Below are 21,199 nucleotides of genomic sequence, written 5' to 3' on the forward strand. Positions count from 1 at the left end.
TTGCATCAGGGAAATCCTATATATGTGTACAGATGGGAAAACTGATAGCATCATGGAGTGGCTTGGGTTGGAAGGGACCCCAAGGATCATCAAGTTCTAACATCCCTGCCACAGGCTCATCAAGCTCCAGATCTGGTACTAGACCAGGTTGCCCAGGGCCCCATCCAACCCAGTCTTGAACACCTCCAGAGACAGAGCATCCACAGCCAATTCATTGAGAGCAGCACTGCAGAGAAAGACTTAGGGGTTCTAGTGGTTGAAAAGCACAGTGGGAGTCAACGGTGTACTGGGTGTACAGTTAGTACAGTACTGACTGTATCCCAGGCTGCATCGAAAGAGGGGTGGTCAGCAGGTCAGGGAGGTGATTGTCCTCCTTTGCTCTGATGTCATATGGACCCAACCAGAGCACTGTATCCAAGCCTGGTGCCCCCAGCACATGAAAGATATGGAGCTCTTGGAGAAGGTCCAAAGCAGGGCCACAAAAATTATTAAGAGTGCTGGAGCACCACTCCTACAGAGAAAGGCTGAAGGATCTGGGCTTGTTCCATCTGGATAAGAGAAGGTTCCAGGGAGTTCTCATTGTGGCCTTCCGATACTTAAAGGGATCTTACAAACATGAGGGAAATCAACTTTTCACGTGGACTGATAGTGATAGGACACAGGAGAATGGTTTTAAACTATAAGATTTAGGTTAGATGTTGGGAGCAAAATTTTTACGCAGAGGATGGTGAAGCACTGGCACAGAAGCTGTGGATGCCCCATCCCTGGAAGCATTTAAGGCCAGGTTGGATGGGGCCCTGGGGAGCCTGAGCTGGTGGGTAGCAGCCCTGCCTATGACTTTTACCATGCACATGGACACTTAAAAAATGTATCCTTACAAATTTCTGATGTATTAGTATAAGAGATACACCCTATAGATAAGGGTAGAATAATTTTCAGCCTGTTCAATATTTTTATTTGAATCAAAGCATTTGCATTTCTGAAAGAATGACAACAGCAACTGCATTTTTTAGTAAACACAAGTATCACTATATGATAGCACAGTGCATAATTTGATTTTGCTTTCTTATGTAATCTCTAATAAAAAGGCACTGAGCCCTCTCACATCCTATCAAGTCCAATGGGAGTAACATAATTCAGCAGAGGTTTCCACAAAACACTCCTGTGCTCAATACAGCTGAGATGTTGTGTCACGCTACATACAGAAATGAATCTGAGATAAATCTTTCAAATCCTATTTGATTAGGTATTTATTTTCCAGGGTTAATAGTTTTAAGACAGGATGGGGTTTTTTAATCAATACAGATGGTTTTCTTGAGCCAATCACACCCCGTCAGGGTCAGCACCTTCCTTTTTACTCCTAACTGCCATTAGGTGCAACAGCTTCAAATGCGTAGTGTTGATACATAAACACAGTTCACATTCACAGTGACTTATTCAGTTGAGCTCTGCCCCACACTCCTGAAGTGTTCCCACTACACAAGCAAGGTTCTTCTTACAGCTGGCACTAACACCCTGTGTCACTAGCAAGTTTAAGCTTGATGGACATGGACAGCTTTACATATCTGCTAATACCATTTCTTCTTGTTCACCCTCTTGCAAAAAGCATTTGGGAATTTTAACGTGTAAAACATTAAGTCACACGGAAAACCGGTAGACGTGTCAGCATAAAGACATCACAGCTTTAGTGTGATTGACCTATACCTGTGTCAAACTCGAGAGAAAACATATTTTCAGTTTGATTTAAATTGGACTTTGTACTATATGGCTCAAAATCTTTCAACACTCAGCTGCTTTGGCTTAAAAGCAAGTTCCTGCCAGGAATTTATGCTTAAACATACCACAGTTTGCATCTTGCCATTTAAATCTGTGGCTATAAATGCTAGGTGTTATTTTCCATTTAATCATTTCCAAAAATAGGGACACTAAATTATCCATTTCAGAGCAGGTACTTTCAAAGTTAGGGTGCCTAACATTTTATTCCTACTTAGAAGCAGTATAAATTTCACAGACTACAAAAACTGCATAAAATTTATCATGTATTTTTAACTGAGAATGGTATTAATTTTAAAGAGACGGTCATACAGAGGCAGTCATACATGGGCAGTACTTGTTTCTGCCAGCATAAAATAAAGAAAGGAGCATTTGACATCTTGTCCAAACAACTGCGGCTCCATGTTCCTAAAAGGCTTCTTTCAGATGCAAAATCTTAGTCAGGAAATGCTAAGCCCTATTTTGCATTTTAGTATGTCAAGCTTCAGAAACTCCAAAACATTTTGAATTAAGACCTGAACGGTGCCAGTAGGCACCATTCCTCTTTGTGGTAGTACTGAGAGCTTGAAGGTTTGATTCTACTGGGAATCACTCACATGTCGTTTTCAAAACCATCTGTGGTTCTGGAGTTCAGGTTTCTGGGTTTTTCTCTCTTTTTTTTTTCTTTCTTTTTTTTAACATAAAGAACAGAAGGTTACCTTCCTAAAAGAAGCACATCTGCATAATCTACTTTATGTAAAAGGCATACGCCAGAGCCTCGACAGAGTTTTCTACACCTACCGGGACAGCAGCGCCAGCTTCTGCTCCAGCATCATCTCCAGCTTCTGGGCCTGTTTGGACAGCCAGTGATCCACTCCGTGCAACCGGTAACACGTCTCCAGCATTTGCCGGAAGTCACCGACGAAATCTGCTATCCCTGCGTACTGCCCGCTGGAAAATTTCTCTTCCATCTTCAGCAGCCACATTCCAGCTGGTGACTGCTGAGCTGAGTGACTGCTATTATGACCCGAGAGGGAGCCAGCTCCTCCTTCTGCCCTCACGCATTCCTGATCCGCGAGCGGCTTTAAAAACGGCGCTGTCAGAGGCCGGTACTTCTCCAGGAGGAACTCGCGCAGGATGCGGTATCCCTGCTGCAGCTCGGGGCTCAGGCTCTGCTCCCAGGAGCAGCCGCCGCTCTCCCCTCCCGCGTCGCTTCCATCCTCGTCCCGCTGCTCCTCCCGGCGCTGAGGTGGGCAGGCCGAGGCCCGCTCCACCGAAAGGTCTCCGCCCGCGGCGTGCCCCGCTGTCTGCTCCGCGACGTCGGCAGGCCGCGCCGAGTCCATGTCTGCCGCCCCGCGCGCGCACAGGGCCTCGGCGGCTGCAGGGGCGCCGCCAGCTGCGGGCCGGCTCCTCAGCATCAGCTAGGGGCCGCGCTGCCCCTCGCCCGGCCGCGGGATCCACATCGGGCTCACCTAGGCAGAGAGACGCGGTTCAGCCCTCGCCGCGCTCCCCTGCGGCGGCCCCAGCCCTGCCCCCCGCCACCGCGGGGAGGACGGCGGCCGCCGGGTAGGAGGAGGAGGAGGAGGAAGCGGCAGCGGCCGGCAGCCGGCTGGACCCGCCTCTCCCCGGCCTCCGCCTGGCGTGCCCGGGCCCGCGCGCGGCCCCGCCCGCCACTCAGCCGCGCCCTCGCCCTCAGGGGCCGCCCCCGGCGATGGGCACGGCGCATCCCCCGCCCCGAGCCCCCCGCCGATCCCCTGCGAGCGGGGGGAAGAAGGGAGGCGGGCACGGTGCCACCGCTCCCGGCCCCGGACGGCCCCCGACCGAGCGCCTCCCCTTCCCGCCTCCTCGCCTCACGGTGCAGCCCACCCCGCAGCGACGGTTGGCGGCGGCCGTTGCTGCCCGTTAGCGACACGCGGGGGGGAGAGGGGGCGCTGCGGCCGCGGAGAGGTGCGAGAGAAAGACGCGGCGTTTCACCTAGCGCGCATGCGCTCGAGCGGCGGCGGGGATGGATGTTTTGAGCGCCAGGTGAGCTGGCGTCATCAGCGGGCGACGCGCGGTGAGCGCCCGCGCGCGGCTGCCGTTGGCACAGGCGAAGTCGTGGTGGTTTGGAGCGGGAGGGGGCCGGCTGTTGGCTGAGGAGGGGGGTTGCTTTAGGCGTGGAGGGTATCGGGTCCGGCGGCTGCCAGCGATGAGCTGTCCTAAGGGTGTTCTTGCTCTGTGTACGCGTGGACGCTCTCCAGTCCCACTGCACTGTGACAGGCAGCAGCGAACTGAGGAACATCTCTTGGACTCCACAGGACCCCGCAGTATTAAATATATGGGAAATGTGTTTGTGCCCGCAGCGTTGAACGCACACGAAAGCTTAGGGTACTTTGCTATGCGATAGACAATGAATGTACAAAACGAAACAAAATATCAAGGATGTTTAACATGAGCAGCCCTCTGCTCCTCCCTTAGGTCGCGGTTGCTCTCTCTCTGTGTGGTACCTTTCTCCAGAGGTCACTGCAGAAAACAAGCTTGTGACACCATCCTGGCAGGAGCAAATCAGGCTTCGTGGCAAGGTATTGCAGAACTATTCCTATCCTTACTGCACTCTGTAAGGACACCATGAAGTCTCCTTCTGTTCACCCATGCTTGGTCACAGCCAGCTTTCATAGATGCTTCTCTCAAGCTGTTTTCCTAGAAGAGCAGAGTCTGTGGTACTTAGTACTGAGCTCAGAGTGCTGTCCTTACCATGCAGATTTTGGAGACAGGACAGGATTTTGGGACCAGGAAGACTGGCAAAAGGCCCCTCTAGCCTTGTTTTCCAACCCTAGTCTGTGAAGTCCTGTTATAACCTATGCCCTGAGGTTATTTCGGTTAGGTCTTGCCATCTCTTCAGGTTACTTACAGGATCGTGGTTATGGTTAGTGAATGGTTAGTGATATTATGACTATCCAGGTTATTCCTCCAAAACCTCCTCTTGAATTAAGAGCTCAAATGAGATCAGATATCACAAAATCCATTGTGATAGTAGAGCAGAGACAGTAGTATATATGCACACTGGAGGGTGACACTGTGACCCTCACTGGAAGACCACTGTGCATCAAGCAATTATCAATCCACAGAACAGTTAACCTGAGTGTAACCACATACATATTGCATGGTGCTGGGACCTGTGTTGTCCTGTGTGTATCCCATAGCCTGAGGGTATACCCTCGGGTATATATACAGATGCATAACAGTTACGTTGTACAAGTAATTATGTTATCTGCTTGCTGTTGCCTTTATCTAAATCTACAGCAAGAAGTTCTCATGTTAGTATCCTGTTTGATAGTAGAAATGATTATTAGAGGATTTATTCTTTGTTTCTTTGTTTGTGTTGTAAGAAAATCTTGTAATAGCTTGAATAACTAAATATGGGATAGCACTTCCACAGACAGGGTTTGCATGGTATGATCATGCCCTAACTGAGGGCCCATTTGATAGTACTGTATGCAGGGTTACCAACGTTTGAAATGATAGTCTTCCTGCAAGACATATGGAGCTTAAATGTGTCCATCCAAAGGGACCTGGACAAGCTTCAAAGTGGGACCATGTGAACCTAATGAGGTTCAATAAGGTCAAGTGCAAGATTTTGCACTTGGGTCACGGCAATTCTGGGGAAGACTACAGGCAGGGCAAAGAATGCCTTGAGAGCAGCTCTAGTGAGAAAGATTTGGATCTTCTGGTGAATGAAAAGCTAGACACATGCCAGCAGTCTACACTTGCAGCCCAGAAGGCCAACAGCATCCTAGGCTGCATTAAAAGAACGGTGGCAGCAGGATTAAGAAGGTGATTGTCTCCCTCTGCTCTGCCCTCATGACATCCTATGTGGAGTACTGCCTGCAGACCTGGGGCCTGCAGCACAGAAAGCTATTGGAGTGGGTCCAAAGTAGGTCACAAAGATGATCCGAAGACTGGAGTACCTCTCCTGTGAGGAATGGCTGGAGGAGCTGGGCTTGTTCAGCCTGGAGAAGAGAAAGCTTTGAAGAGACCTCTATCCTTGTTTCAGCTGGACCAGAGTTGATTTTCTTTATTACATCTGGTCTGATGCTATGTTTTGGTTTTAGGAGAAAAAAAGGCATTGATAACACACCAGTGTTTTAGCTGTTGAAGAACAATGCTGCACAGAGCCAAGCAAAGAGGCTGGGGGGGGGGGGGGGGGGGAGTCACAAGGAGCTGTGAGGGGGCAGAACCAGGCTGACCTAAACTGGCTGAAGGGACATCTCATACCATATGACTTAATGTAATTAAACTATAAAACTGTGGGAAGTTAGCTGGAGGGAGTCTGCCACTGCTCAGAGACTGGCTGAGCATCAGTTGGCAGATGGCATACAGTTGTACTGTGCATCTCCTGTTTTGTAAATATATGTATATATTATTATCAGTGTTAGTATTTCTCTTTTCTGTCTTAGAAAATAGTTTTTATCTCAACCTAGGGGTTCTATTTTTTTTTTTTTTTTTTTTTCCCCCAGTTCTATATCCTGTCACATTTGGGGGCAGGGGAGAAGTGAGAAAAAGGCTATGTGGTGCTGAGCTGCCTACCAGGTAAAACCACAACAGTCCTTTTGGCATTCAACTTGGTACACGAAGAGCTGAGATAAGGGCAGATCTTACCAGCTCAGGTTAAAACAAAATTGTTACAAGCAATGTAGTAGCTTAATTGCTGTTCGCAGTCTAGTGTTACTCACTTTCAAGATTGTTTTTCTCAAATCCAGTCAGGTTGTTTATAGTCTCTGAGAGCTGGTCTAGGCTTACCTGTGTTTTTGCCAGTTCGTACATATTATGTGCTCATGTTATACAAGTCATGGGTTTTATTTGGTATTTGTACTCTGTAGTGCCATCATTCTTGTACTTCAGAAACTTTACTCCATAAATTCTTAAAAAGTACACTCTCTACTCCAGGGTAGCTAAAGCAGGTTTTGAAAATGTTGAGTATACTAAGGATATTCAAACTAACATGTTCTTATTGCTTTGTCTTTCCAGTTTTATTTGTGGCTAAGAAACTATTCAAAAATACCATCCTGAGATCTACCATGAGGTAGGGTGGTTGTGGGTTGCAAGGTATGTGGCTGGACATAGGTACGTGTCTATCATGATTATCAACTCCGACAGGCCTGGAACTCACTGCTGGACAAGTGCAGAATCCTAAAAAGCTGACAGAATATTTTAAAAAGGTATGCCCTGATCCTGGCAATGCCAAAGATTTATAGCTACCTTCACTGTGTAGGGGGTCTGGCCTGCACCTGCCAAACACTGCTCAACACTATTCTGCATCCACAGAAGGAAGAAAATCCCTTTGGATCTGACTTGATCCCCATGACAAGCTCTGTGGTTGAACCAGAGAACCAACCTGTGCCAGCATCCATCTCCCCTGTCCACAAGAAAAAACAATGAATGCGAAAGTCAGCTCATTACTACGGAAAGAAGAGAATGAGGAAGGCTAATCCATAGCAGGTTCATTGTGAAAAAAGGAGGTAGAAGTTATACATGAGTCAGTAACTACACGATGCCTATCTTTAGATGAGCTGTGAGATATGCAGGAAGATTTCACTGTCATCTACACAAGCACATTGTCACCTGGCTGCTCTGATGCTGGGATAATGGGGATAATAACATGGATTTAGTGAGCATGTAAGCCAGGCAGCTGGGATTCCTCTCTAGGGAAAGGGGCATTGACAAAGTGTTTGCAAAATATGAAAGATTTCTCCTCTTGATGCCACTCCTGTCAGCTGAGAAGAAAAGTATTCCTGCAGGGACAATATTACATATCAGCCAGGCAACTTGACCGCTGTGGATTGAAACATCAAGTATCACAGGGAATTAGCTGTGCTGGGGATTGTATATTATGTTGACCTGAGCAACTATCAATTATCCCCAAATTCAGGTAGCATCTAGTGCATGCAGTCTATGTCATGGAAGTTTGTACAGAGTTCACCATTGCTGTATGCCAACTCACTGACAGTAATGACTTGGAAAGATAGAGATGAACGAACAGTGAATGAATTGGAGACCAACTCTGACAATACAAAGAAAGTCTGTCTTCCTCCCAATGGGTCTGCATTTCAGCGGTGGATAAACTGCCCCGGGAGATTTAGCAACTCATATGGAATATATCTTCCTCCCCACCTGCACAGACCAGCATCTCAGATAGCAGAAGCAAGCATTTTTCAGTTCAGTTGAGAAGATATTGTGGGTACACAACAAGTGCTACCACATGGTTTTACCTGTGTGAACATGGAGAAGATATGAAGAAGTGGGACGGAAAACCCACCTCAACCCTAGAGGCATGAGAACATGAGCTGCAAGGAAAAACAACTGTAAAAGGAGATTCTTCCAGGAAAATGTCCACTCCAGTTTCCAATGAGCAGTCTTCAAGACAGAGATGATGGCCTGATCTTATTTTTGAGCTTTATAACAGACTTTTTGGTTTGCATCCTCATGACGTGAGTAAGGAATACAATAACTAGGATTAGAGAGGTCCTGACTCCAGCAAGATGGAGGAGAGACACAATCAAATGTATTGGACTGTGTGGATTTGATGGCCTCTACATCAGAACCACGGGAGTATAAGGGTCTAACGGGCTTTGGCATACGGTGTACCCTAGTGCCATGAAGTTACAAAGGGGCAGAATGCATCTCTAGTTCTGTACTGACAAGGAGAATCTCAACAGCTAACTGTTCAAAGCTGAAGTGAGCCTAATTGGGAATGAGTGGCAAAAGTGAACTATTGTGACTGGCCCAGATCCTCCAAGTGCATCCTTGGTATAGGTTACCTCAGGAGCGGGTACTTCAAGGATCCAAAAGAATACCACTGTGAACCCTTTTAGTATAGCTGCCTTGGAGATGAAGGACATCAAAGAGCTGTCTACTTTGCCTGATCTCTTAGAGAACCCTTCTGTGTGGGGTTGCTAAGAGTAGAAGAACAGGAGGTGCTGATCACTACAGCAGTGCACTGGTGGTGCTGAGACTTCGCAGTCCCCATACATAAGCTGATTTGCCAACTGAAGAGCCAAGAAATAATCAGCAAGACTTGCTCACTCTTTAACAGTCCTGTGTGGCTGGTGTTCTGCCTCTCCTGACTCATGGGTAGTGTCAAGTGCCCCATTTGTTACAGCAGTGGAAGCAAAACAATTGGTAGTGCAAATGCAAACCCATTTGGGCAACTGCACTGTGGAAACATTGCTGTATGGGTTGTAGAAGTATGTCAGGCAGATACCCATGTACCCAAGAGTCATACCACTGAAGAACATCATAATAACAGGTGGATCTGGCGGCTAAGACTGAATCATAGAATCTTAGAACAGTTATTTTAAGAAAAGGCTATTTAGACAATCTAGTCCAATCACTGGCCCATCACCACCGTGCCCACTACACTATGTCCATAAGTGCCACAGCTATCCTTTCCTTGAAAACCTCCAAGGATGGAATGCAGCCTGTTCCAATGCATTACCACTCTTTCTGATATGAACTTTTTCTTAATATCCAATCTGAACCTCCCCTGGTGCAACGTAAGGCCATTACCTCTAGTCCTATCAGTATTTACCAGTGTGAAGAGGTACCTCACCACAACCTTCTTTCGGGCAGTTGTCAAGAGCAACAAGGTCTCTTCTGAGCGTTATCTTCTCCAGCCTAAACAATCCCAGTTCCCTCAGCCTCTCCTCATAAGACTTGTGCTTGAGACTCTTCACCAGCTTTGATGCCCTTCTTTGGACGTGCTCCAAGGCCTCAATGTTTTTCTTGTATTGTGGGGCCCAAAAGTGAACACAGTTCTCCAAGTGGAGCCTCACCAGTGCCAGGTGGATCTGAACTGGCAACTAATGGTGAATTATTTCTAACTCGGTGGGCCCATGACACCTTACCATCAAGGCAGAGACATGTATAAGGTGGCCAGCAGGGCAAGAGAAGTGATTATCCTCCTCTTCTCAGATGCTCCTCTCCTCTGCTGTACGCCATCCAGGTCTGGGGACCCAACACAAGAAGGATGTGGAGCTGTTGGAGCAGGTCCAGAGGAGGGCTATGAAATGATCAGAGAGCTGGGCTTGTTCAGCCTGGAGAAGAAAAGACGCCTCATTGCAGTCATCCATTACTCTTTAAAGTGTTGATAAACAAGATAGAGACTGTCTTTTTACACACAAAGATAGTGATAAAACAAGGGAGAATGTTTTTATACTAGATGAGGGGAGATTTAGGTTAGATGTTGGGAGGGAATTCTTCACTATGAGATAAGTGAGGTGCTGGCACAGCTGCCCAGAGAAGCTGTGGATGTCCCATCCCTGGAGGTGCTCAAGGCCAGATTGGATGGGGACCATCTAGTTCCAGCTCCCCTGCTGTAGGCAGGGACACCTCCCTCTAGACAAGGTTGCTCAAAGCCCCATGCAGCCTGGCCTTGAATGCTTCCAGGGAGGGGACATTCGCAATCTCACTGGGCAACCTGTTCCAGTGTCTCGCCACCTTCACGGTAAAGAATTCCTTCCTGCTATCTAGCGCATATACTGTATGCTTAAGCAAATGACAGTAGTTATTTTCAGTGTATATTTAGCTTTCAACTTTGTAGGGTTATTTGATCTTTATTTTTATTTTTATTTGAAGAAGGGCTTGTTTGCCTGAAACTTCATTTGCATGTTCTCCAACAATATGAGGTAGCCTAATAAAAGTTAATACTCCTAGCTAGCATCTATCCCTGCATTCAGGCTGTGAGAATTTATTGTCAGATTTTCACATATTATTCATGGATAAGTACCTGAGAAGCCACAAAAAGTGACGTCCCCAGGATGTGGTGTGATAGCATCTCAGCTACAGAGAGCTCTCTTAGAAAACAGATGTTTAGTCTGTGGTGATGAGTGAAATATAAATATCAAGATCATATTCTGAAATTAAATTTACAGTAAAGAATGGGGCCAGATTAAGGAGGCAAATCACAAAGAGGGACAATGACCTTTACTGGGAACTGTAGCTTTTATCACAAAAACTGTTTAAATGATTAATTTTTCAAAGCAGTCAAATTAGGATAAAAGAGTAACATAAAAAGTATCTAAAATGAGTTATACTAGAAAACAGAACACAGTATCTACCTATAGCAACCTTAATGTATTATTTTGCCTTCTATAATGAAAAAAAAACATTGAGTTTAACCAATCTCAAAATAGCCCATTGATGTACTTGAAAGTCTTGCCACATGAGTGCACTGTGGCATTAAAACCATGTCCTACTTTCATTTAGACTTGGAACACCAATGCCAGCAAAAGCAAACAGGAAATGTAGAAAATATGTAACAGTGATAAAAGAGAGTTGTGTTTTGCCACATCAGGTATTAACTGTAGGAGCTATCACTCACATATCAAAAGAATCATAGTTAAGAATAAATGTAGTTGCTGAATTTAACACTTGAAGTAGGCATATAGTCATGTCTTTCAAAAAAAAAAAAAAAAAGAAAAGAAAAAAGAATTAGATATACAAGTTTGTAAAATGCCATTGAACAGATCTGTATCATTTGAACAATTAAAAAGAAATTGAAAATGTGGGTCTGCATGATGTTCTCTGACAGACAGAATGGTAGGTGGAATGAGCTCATCTTTATGTTACCGGGAAAAAATGGCAAGAAACGCAATTTTACTGTTATCCACAATGCATGAATTTTTAGGGGAAACTTCAAGTATCAGATGGATAAGGGTTTACTATGAGGGAGAAATGTGAGTTATGCTTTGGAACAAATTTTCTTCCAGTTAAACAATCAAACCAACAAAAACAAACAGAAAACAAACAAACAAAAAAGCAGTGTAAACTGTGGTTGCAGTTAACAAAGGATAGAAGATAATCTTGTAAAGGATAAAAGGCACCTATCAGACATGGCCAGTATCCCCTACCTCTGACTGCTGTGTAAAGTGGAACTTAGCAGGTCAAGTTCAGGCATCTGAAGAGAGTATTTCTGGCTGAGTATGAAGGCATCCACAGTTTCTAAAGGCATGTGAGATTTTCACAAAAGGCGATAAAATGCAGGCACCTGCTTATTTCTTGCATAAACTGTGAGGTAGAAGACTGCAAGGCTGGTGAGAAAAACAGCCAAACGAGGGGAGTGTGGCAGTGGCAAGACAGTCCTGGCAAAAGGTTGCAGGAATAAGAAGTTAAACAGTTTCAACAAAGAATCTCCAAGGCCACAGTGCCCACAGTGAAACTTTTGCTTCTTTAACCTTGAAATTAAAATTTAACTCTGAGAATTATAACGAGCTTTAAGAACATGCTAAACATACGTGACTGTTGTTCTCAGCTCTCCACTCAAATTGTGTTGAACATCACCCTGGGGAGGGAAACAGATGAAGTTTAGCATATAAGGAAAGTTATCCAGGGAAGCAGAGTGGATAAGAGAAGGGGAAGAGAAAGGAAAAGAGACTGAAGATAAATAAGTGATGGGAAGCTGCACTCCTCTTACTCCATCAAGATAAGGACATCTTGGTAAGCCCTGTGCCTCACCTCTTTGTAAAGAATAACTGGGATGGCATGTATTTTTGCTAGCACTTACTATATCGGTGCTGTTGCAGCTAGTGCTTTTATCAGGGGCTGTCCCAAACCTGCTATGTCTGTCACTTCAACAAATCATCTGTTCTTCTGAAATATCAGTTAATTTGTCCACTGAAAGTTCTGGCAGTCAATGTTAAAACTAGATTTGTAGCGCACCAAGGCACCCATTGACAATGTCAATATTTAGCCTTCTCAGAAATGAAGGCACTTTCTCGACTTGGGTATTATTACAAAGTATTTATGTTACGTCCTGGCCTGACACTGCCTTTACATTTGACTTCGACTGGAGTCAGTGTTATTAAGCCATAAATGAACATCTAGTGCCTACTAATTTTATAGAATATATTGCATTACAAGACACATAAGTAAGTTTCAACTCTGTATTTTATCTGCTGTCATTGTTTTTCTTTTACAACACGTAATATACACATCCTCAAAGATCTATACATAATTCTCAGAATGTGTGAAATAGCTTACCTAAAACTACTCCAAACTTAATGAATTCACATTCTTTTTCTAGCTCCGGCTGTTGTCTATTCCAACTTTTTAAATGAACAATAGCCTTCTTATTAAGAAGATAGTACTGTTCCATAACAGTCAGAGAATCATTTAGGTTGGTTGAATTATAATGTGTGTATGAACCACTGGGAGATTTTGCTGCAGGTCTGAAGCTACCTGTGTCAAGTTGTGGGATGAAGAAAAAATGGTGATTTCTACTGTAACAGTACAGAACCAGGTTAGGAAGAACAGTAAAAACACTGCCAAAGTTCTTTTCTCTTGAGGATCTGCCATCCAAGGTTTCCTTTTTGTCAGCTGTGCAGCAGTTCTTGGTGAGTGGCCTCTGGCAGGTGAAAATAGTCCATTTCTTCAAAATGTTCCAGATGAATTCTGATGATCTTTTTCACGCTCTCACACATTACACTGCCATTAGGGATCTTCCTCCCATTTAGGGACACAGTGTTGCTTCCTGTTGTTAATACCACTCTCATTGCAGAGTAGTTATATAAACTGACAAAGAAAGCATCCTTGAGTTTTAAGCTGTAGAGGCATTCTCTTTTTCTGAGTTCTTGAAGCTGCAAGCTGTTTTGCACCCAAAGTATTGCAGCATAGATGTCTGAAAAACTACAGATATCTTTTACATGTCTTTTTTAGCAACAGGGGGTAAAGCAGAAGTAAAATTTTACTATGTTTCCAAAACTGGAGGCTGCAGGAGGCAGCTCAGAGTGAACCAACATGACTTTCTGCACAGCCATTCTGGACGAACAGAGACCTTCCTGCAGAGAAAGCAAGCTGGGACTGCAGGGAATGATGCTGAAGGTGAGCAAGTGAGTGAGCATGTCAAATAATCAAAAAGTGTAGAAACCCTAATCTCTTTAGTTCTAACATCAAACCCAGTATTTATATTCACTGTGGGTTGTCATTTATTGTTGCAGCTGGCCAGCCAGTATATACAAATTGAGTAACTAACTCCTCAGTCAAAGAAAAAGGATAACAGTTGAGATCAGGCTGCAGTTTTTCATTCAGTTATGCATTTCAGAATCTCCCTCCCAGCTATCCAGCTACTGATCTTCACAAAATGTTCATGAATGTGTACTTTTTCAACTAAGCTTGCCCCTTCTTCCATGTCCTCAGCAAACTTGGTCAAAATAATCCAGCATGTTCAAAAGTGACTGAAGAGGGCAGAAGTACAGACAGACAGCACAATTGCTTAAGCCTCAGTTCTTTAGGAAATAAAACTAACAGGGACTTAGTAATCTCCAACTTTGAATATTTCATCTACAGCTGCCCAGCATGAGAAAGGCAGCCACTAGATTGTTTCACACACTTTTCATTTATTTATGCTGAAATTTTTGCAGTCATTGTTTTCAATATTGTATTGAAAAGCTGAAATTTGTTTTTCATTGTTCCAGTATTTTAGGAATGGCAGCCATTTCCATTTTTCATTGCAGAAGAGTGGAGAAAAAAGTACAATAGCAAAGAGAGATTGAAAGTGAGGACATTAAAAGTATACAAAAAGCTAACGTTTAGATGACTAAAACATTTCCCATTCACTTCCTTTATAATCACTAGCTATAAAGACCATGTTCTACAGAGTCTAAGACATATGATGTCTGGGCCATGACTAAAACTGTAGGTGTTAGACAGTCTTTCTAAATCTGCTCTAGACAACCTGCTCAATTCCAGCAAGTAGCTTTCCAGCCGAGGGGCCCCCAGCTGGGAGGGTGACTTCATCCCAGCTCAAGAGAGGTTAATCTCAACAAAGAGGAAGTCAGGCAAAAAGGTCATAACGTCTGCTTGAATTAAGAAGGAATTCGTGTACAAACAAAAGTGAAGCATACAGAGGGTGGAAGCAAGAATGAGTAACCTGCAGAGAACACAGAGACTGTTCAAATACTCAGTGATGACATTAGGAAAGCTAGAGCTCTAAAGGAGTTGAATCTGAACAGAGATGTCAAAAGCAGCAGGAAAGCTTCTATGGACAAGAGAGAATGTGGGCTGAATGAGATGAGGACCTGGTTACATAGGACAGGAAAAACAGCAAAGTACTGAATGCTTTCTTTGCCTCAATCTACTGGCAACACTGACCTTCAAGAACTCAGGTCTTGGAGACAGATGGAAAGGCTGGAACAAGTGTCGTTACACTCTTTGTGAAAAGTGGTCAGGTCAGGAAATGCTTACTTAAACATACTTGCAGGCCCTGACGAGCTGCAACTGCAGTGCTGAGAGCCAGCAGATGTCATTGTGAGGCCACACTTTATCATCTTTCATTGATTCTGGCAGCTGAGAGAAGTGTCCAAAGTCTGAAGCAAAACAGATGCCACTTCTAGCTTCGAGAAAGGCAAGAAGGAGGATCTGAGGAGTAAAAGGCCAGTCAGCATCAATTTGAACCTTGGAAATGTGATCCCAGAAAGCATTTTCAGGCATATGAAGGAGAAAAACATCATTAGTAATAGTCAGCAGCAATTCACCAAAGAGAAGTCATACTTGATCAGCTTTATAAATTTCTGTGAAGTGACTAGCCTGCTGGATGTGTGAAGAGCAGTGGATTTCTGTTGGGTCTCCCATGAGATCCTCACAGACAAGATGCTGAATTACAGGGTGAATGGGCAGACAGTGACGTGGGTTGGACACTGAATCACCAGGCCCAGAATGTCGTGATCAGCAGAATAAAGGTGATTTTATTGCTGTGAACCCATCCTGTCTACTCCCAGTCACCACTTTGTCCTTCATAAAGTTTAGAAACGCCTTCTAATATTATTTGCTACATTGCCTTCACTGGGATCAAGGTGAAGCTGACTGGTCTTTACTTCAAAGGATCTGTCATTGGTTCCTCTTGGAGACAGGAGTGGCATTTGCTCTCTTCCAGTCCTCGGGAACTTCTCCCATTTCCCATGAATTTTCAAAGGAAGCATGGCCTCACAGTGATGTCTGTGAGTTCCCTCAGCACTTGTGGATGCACTCTGTTAACTCACACAGGGCTTGTGTACAGCCTGTTGTTTTCAAAGTTCCTCAGCTGGATCCTTCTGAACCTGTGTCTTCATTGCCTCTTACTGAAAATCCTCATTGAAATCAATAGGACTAAGTAAACAAGAAAATACTTCTTCATAATGATACAAATTGGCCTCCCTTCCTATAACTTTTAATAAGAATATGCAAACTTTTAGAAAGTCTCTTTATACTGTGTCACTCCCAAGATCCCTAGAAACATAATGGCTAAAGCCAAAGTTAATGTGTCTCATTTTTGCCTTGATGAAGGAGAACCTGTTGTGGTACTGGAAGATATCCTGACAGCCTCCAGGTTTTCTGTATGCGATGGAAAGATGTGTGCTGTCTATTTCAGCATACTGCCATACAATGGACTGCTTTTGCTCAGCTTCATCTGCATACCCATGTGCTCCCTAGAGAAGGAACAAAGTGTAATGTTTGTCATCTCAGGTTCAAGAGACAAAACCCTTCTATAATTCCTGAAAGCACCAAAACTGATGTAACCCATAATGAGTAAAAAGCAATTGCAGTAACATCCAGTGTAAGAGCTCTAGACTTTGAGAAATATCAAATAGCAAAATGGAATTTGAGAAGAAATAGCTTCCATTTATATAGCAGTTTTTCACTCCTGTGGGTGTGTTTTAAGGAACAGCCATTTCTCTGCAGCAGTTGTCAACACAGGCATTACTAAGTCAATAGTCTTCTGCTGTATAGAGAAATACATGTTGGTTTAATTAAGTACGTGATGTTCTGGACAGTAGAAATCTTCACTGTAGAATTATTTAAGGACAGTTTGGAAGTACTGGGAGCAATAGATAGTAGACAGTAGACTCAGATAAGTCCTATATATGTCTTTGGCATGCCATGAGAACAGGATATGAAGTAAGATAAAGTTGACTGTTACATTCTAATATTGAAATATACTTAACATATTTAAAAAAGCCTACAGTTTCCAGGAAAAAGAAATGTCCTGTCAGATTGCTGTGTCAGTTTGTTTCAATAAGCTGCTAGATATATTGAATTTGGTGTCTTCGTGACTCTGGGGGAGAAAAGACCCCAGTGTGAAGTAAAACAGGAAGTTCTGCTACAAATATTAATTCACGTTCTGGTATAATGAAAATATAATCTATGTTCTCTAATAAGCCACTGGGTTTTGGATTAGAAATTCTTTATTCAAAACTAGAGCTAACTTTGAATTTTTAACCCGTTATCTTCAAAATCTGAAATTCCTATGTTTCACATCTGATTGAACATTTTCCGTCCTTTTCACTGAAAATACATAGGATGGGCTTTCTTTAGAATGGCACTTTTTGCCATCAAACTTTTCTCCAGTGTAAATCTGGCAATACACACATGTTGAAATAAATGTTTACATCAGATCTCTGTTTCTAGTATGGTCCATTGCCTATGCTTTAATTTTATTGCTGTTTGAGAGACTTTGAATTATTTCTCCTGCAAACTCTTTGCAAAATTTATTGGCTGATAAAATGTATTTGCTGATATTTACTTTTTCTTCAATAATCAAGCAACTGCATATTGTACCAGAAACATTTCCTTTTTGTTATTACTGAAAATACCAACTTTCTGTAGACTATCGCCTTTTTGCATTAAAAAAGTATTTAAGTATTATGCAGTTGTTCTCCGTGTTATTTTCCATCCTAAAACTTCCTATATCTCATTAATGTAGATAAGGCTTAACTTGTATGTTGTTTTCACTGCTCTGTCATCCATAAAACATTAAGCATCACCTGGTATAATAAAAAGCATGATAATGAAAAGTTTAAGAAGGTTTGTACAAGCTCTTCTGTTAAAAGACTTAACAAAATGAATAATTTAGGAACTGATGATAGTACTAAAACTCATCGTGTAGTAATTTCATTGATTTTTTTTCTAAATATGAACTGTTTTCTAAAGGCTGTTCCCCTTGAAAATAATTTGATGTAAGATATCCATTTGAATTTGAAAATATATCCTGTGGCAGACTGAAGCTGTTGTAACAGTAAGGATACAGCAAGCATTCTAAGTTCATGTAAATGAAGATCTATTGGTGCAGTCCACAACTGATGAACCACAGTGATTCTAATGATGGAGCCACATCTGGAGGAAAATAAGAAAACAAGAAAGAAGAGGGAGAGAGAGGATGGAACAAAAGGAAAATGAGAGATGTGGGCACCAAGGAGGAGAGACAGAGATGGAGGAAGGGAGAGAGACATAGAAAAGAGATGACCATCTGCTGGGGTTTCCTGGATAAGTGTCCTACCCTGGGCACTCTTTCCAGTAGAATGGATGGTCACCCTCACAGTACTTCTCCCACAGTAACTCAGTGTTTTTCATCAGGACCTGCACAAATCCCCCATTGATAGCTCCTGCTTATGATGCTGTAATCACTGGTAGAATAAAATGCTGACTGGGGAAGGTGCTGCATGGCAGGTTCATTGATGAGCTTTCTGCAAGCGTTACTGATCCCAAAATGGGAGCTGCAACCAAACGGTAGGACAAGGGAGGGGAAGAAGGGATAATTCCAAAGAAAATTGCTTCCTACAGGAGCCCAATGTAGCCATGTCTGTAATTGCAAGGCCAAGATTATTAAAAAGAGCATGAGAACAACATCAGAAAAATATTGTTACAGATGCTTTGAGTTACGTTAAACTAAAACTTCATTCATTTACTGTCAAAGATTACTACTAATGTGAATTTAGAAAGGCCCTGTTTTCTGAATGTTCAGTGACGTAGTCAGTCACAGATTAAATAAGAGAAATGTTTAAAATAAATACTGAAGTTTGTTAACTGTAAGGTCAGATGTGATGTTGATACATCCTCAGTATCTATGTGGCTTAATCTACCCAGATCATATCCATTACAAATAATTTTAAATAGTTTCTCATTGTGGCTGTTTTTGTTGTATCTTGCAACCTGAATCCTGCCACTCTTAACAACAAACACAGCTGCTGCAGCATTTTCAGATCTGACCCGAGAGCAGCCTCTCAAAAACTGGGTATTCTAAAAATGCTGCATCATGTGTGTTTTTAATTGCATTTGTCCTGTACTAAAACAACAGTCACACATTTAGAATAATACCCACGTTTCTGTGTCTGCTTGAGTGACAGGCAAAGGTGTGAGATTTCAAAGTTCTGCATTGCTTTGTTGTGAAATGTATCTTCTAACGAAGTCTTTCTATTGACCTGATGTATTTCCAGAGTCCAGTGGGGGCTTAATGAACTAAAAGAGGTATTTTATACACCAGATACAAGTAAAATTGAGAAATGTCTTGACATGGTATACAAATCCTGCATAAAAGGTACAGCTCTGTTTGGATTTGCTGAATATCAGTTTTTTAGAAAACTGCCAAGAAGGAGTAGTAATTGTTCTTAGCGGAGTTCCATTATTTCAGGGGGGTGCATGGATGTATGGTTCACTCCTGTAAAAATGTAAGGCTTGCATTAAAACAAATCTAGTGCTTATGAATAGAAAGGACTGTCTGGTAGGAAGTAGATAGATAAAGCCAACTGAACATAGCAAATGTGATCATGATAGAGCTAAGCCCTTTATGATAAAAAATTATATAAGCTTTATAGGCAGATCAATACAGCACATCTGCTTTAAACAAGTTCATGCTCATACCAGAAGCAGTCCAACTATTACAATTGTTACAACAGACTGCAAATCCCTTTTTAATAGGTGGGTAAATATTTGAGCAATTTACTTGTTTCAAGCTTCCTGCAACTGAGGCTTCAGTCTTACTTGCAGAAAGTCGGCATTGCCAGAAACCCTGCAGCTGCCCTTGAATCAACCTTTGAAGAAACAGACAGCAGCAACAATACCAGTGACATACAATGTCTGAGTAAGATCTGTGGGGTTATTCAGGCTCTATGCAGAACTACAAGCTAAGAAATGGCATGAAGTTCCAGGGAAGACATTTTCTGGAGCACTTGAAGGAAATAAAATTTAAGTAAATTGTATTTACTATTTCTGACATTCCTAGAATTCCGTCACCAGTGAGTCATAAAAATATTGATATAAGCGAGTGGGTATAAAGATCTAAATGAATAGATATGCGTCAGACTTTTCTCTTATCCTGAGGTTTGGCTCCCTTCCATGTGTTCATGAAATAAATTGGCTGCAGCAGAGCTGCTAGTAGCATTCTGCCGAGTGGAAGTATCCCAGCAGAGACAGAAGCAGGCGCAATAAGGTAAGCACGAGTGAAAGATTATAGCAGGGTTCTGAATGGATTTCACGGTTTCAGATTTTATTTACCATACTGCTTGTTTAGAATCTAACAAATACTGATTTATCTGCTGACTTTAAGCTTCTCTTCCAAAGCCACTTCTGCAGCCTAGTTTGCATCCAGTCTTTATGTTTCTATATCTATTTTAGAGTCTCTAGATTTTGTAAAAACTAGCTGATTTGAAAGTAATTACATCTTCATTATTTATTGACCATAGGTTGGCACAAGTTCCTTTTAATCTACTGTTAAATTGTAAGAAACTTTGAGAAGTTAATTATGTTGTTTGGAACTAGCAATGTCAGCTGCAGCCCAGCACAATAAAAACAGATCTGACCTAATGGTCTTAGAGAGCACTTGCTGTGAATGTGTCAGTATAGAATTAGATAATATTTGGATCATTCTACTGTGTGAATGGACTCCAAGTTTTTTAAGCTCTGTTTCTATGTACTGAGATGTGCCTGGGATAAGTGAAAGAGTGAATGATGCCTAAGAACAAAAGGGCAGGAAGTTATACAGATTATGTAACATTTTCTATAAAATCCATTTTCTTTACTGCCTTCATGCAAATACATGTTGTATATAGCAGGAAGAAGACTGAAACTTCCAATGCTTTCAGGGTGATCTTGTTGCCACTGATCACCAGTGTGCTTAAGTGTAGCTGATTCCAGCAGCCTGAAGAAACAAAGATCAACTTTTCTGCTTCCCTTCTAGTTAGTGTGGATGTGAAACAAAATGAAAGAGACCACTGTTTCCAAAACAAATGGTGTCTGACCAGGTATGCAGCCAAGAATATGCACCTCCTCTTTCTAGCCCTCCTCAAGCTGTGTATACCTCACAGAAGAGGAAAATTAATGAACTGAAGAAATGGGTGTGAAAAGATATTACGACAAAAACACATAACAGAAATAACTATGAGTAAAAATGAAAAAAAGTGGGAGCAGGTGGCATGTCTGTAAGTACATGGTGGAAGAGGAAAGGATTACCAGAATGAGAGTGTCTTTATTTCACACACTGCTTTGGGTCGCATGTGGAAATTTAAGCCGTGGAAGCTTGGAAGTGTATATTTTTAAATCATTGTAGAGAGATTTATTTATCCTACAGTGCCAACAGAACTAAGATCTAACACAAACTTTCACAATTTCTCAATTTTAAATGTCTGCTGATTAAAATAACCCAAAATAATTGAACTTGAGTACA

At 42.6% G+C, this 21,199-nt stretch overlaps 2 protein-coding genes across 5 annotated transcripts in view; one reads left to right on the forward strand and one right to left on the reverse strand.

The window, feature by feature from the left end:
- Positions 1 to 3,763, reverse strand: part of KIAA2026 (uncharacterized protein KIAA2026 homolog) — a 63,076-nt gene extending 59,313 nt beyond the window's left edge. For 2 of the 4 annotated variants that reach the window (XM_046905520.1, XM_004949073.5), the window contains exons 1-2: positions 3,619 to 3,753; positions 2,554 to 3,224 (exon numbers count right to left, since the gene is read on the reverse strand). In XM_046905520.1, coding sequence (XP_046761476.1) covers positions 2,554 to 3,170 — 617 coding nt within the window. In that variant the 5' untranslated portion in view covers positions 3,171 to 3,224; positions 3,619 to 3,753. Of the gene's footprint in view, positions 1 to 2,553; positions 3,225 to 3,601 lie in introns of all 4 variants that reach the window. The other 2 variants (XM_015280186.4, XM_025145248.3) reach the window with 2 other exon arrangements.
- An 8,283-nt stretch (positions 3,764 to 12,046) lies between these two features.
- Positions 12,047 to 21,199, forward strand: part of LOC100858941 — a 29,041-nt gene continuing 19,888 nt past the window's right edge. Inside the window, exon 1 of the mRNA XM_046905521.1 lies at positions 12,047 to 13,608. Coding sequence (XP_046761477.1) covers positions 13,431 to 13,608 — 178 coding nt within the window. The 5' untranslated portion in view covers positions 12,047 to 13,430. The remainder of the gene's footprint in view (positions 13,609 to 21,199) is intronic.

This window comes from Gallus gallus, chromosome Z (assembly GCF_016699485.2).
Source record: "Gallus gallus isolate bGalGal1 chromosome Z, bGalGal1.mat.broiler.GRCg7b, whole genome shotgun sequence".
Taxonomy (NCBI): domain Eukaryota; kingdom Metazoa; phylum Chordata; class Aves; order Galliformes; family Phasianidae; genus Gallus; species Gallus gallus.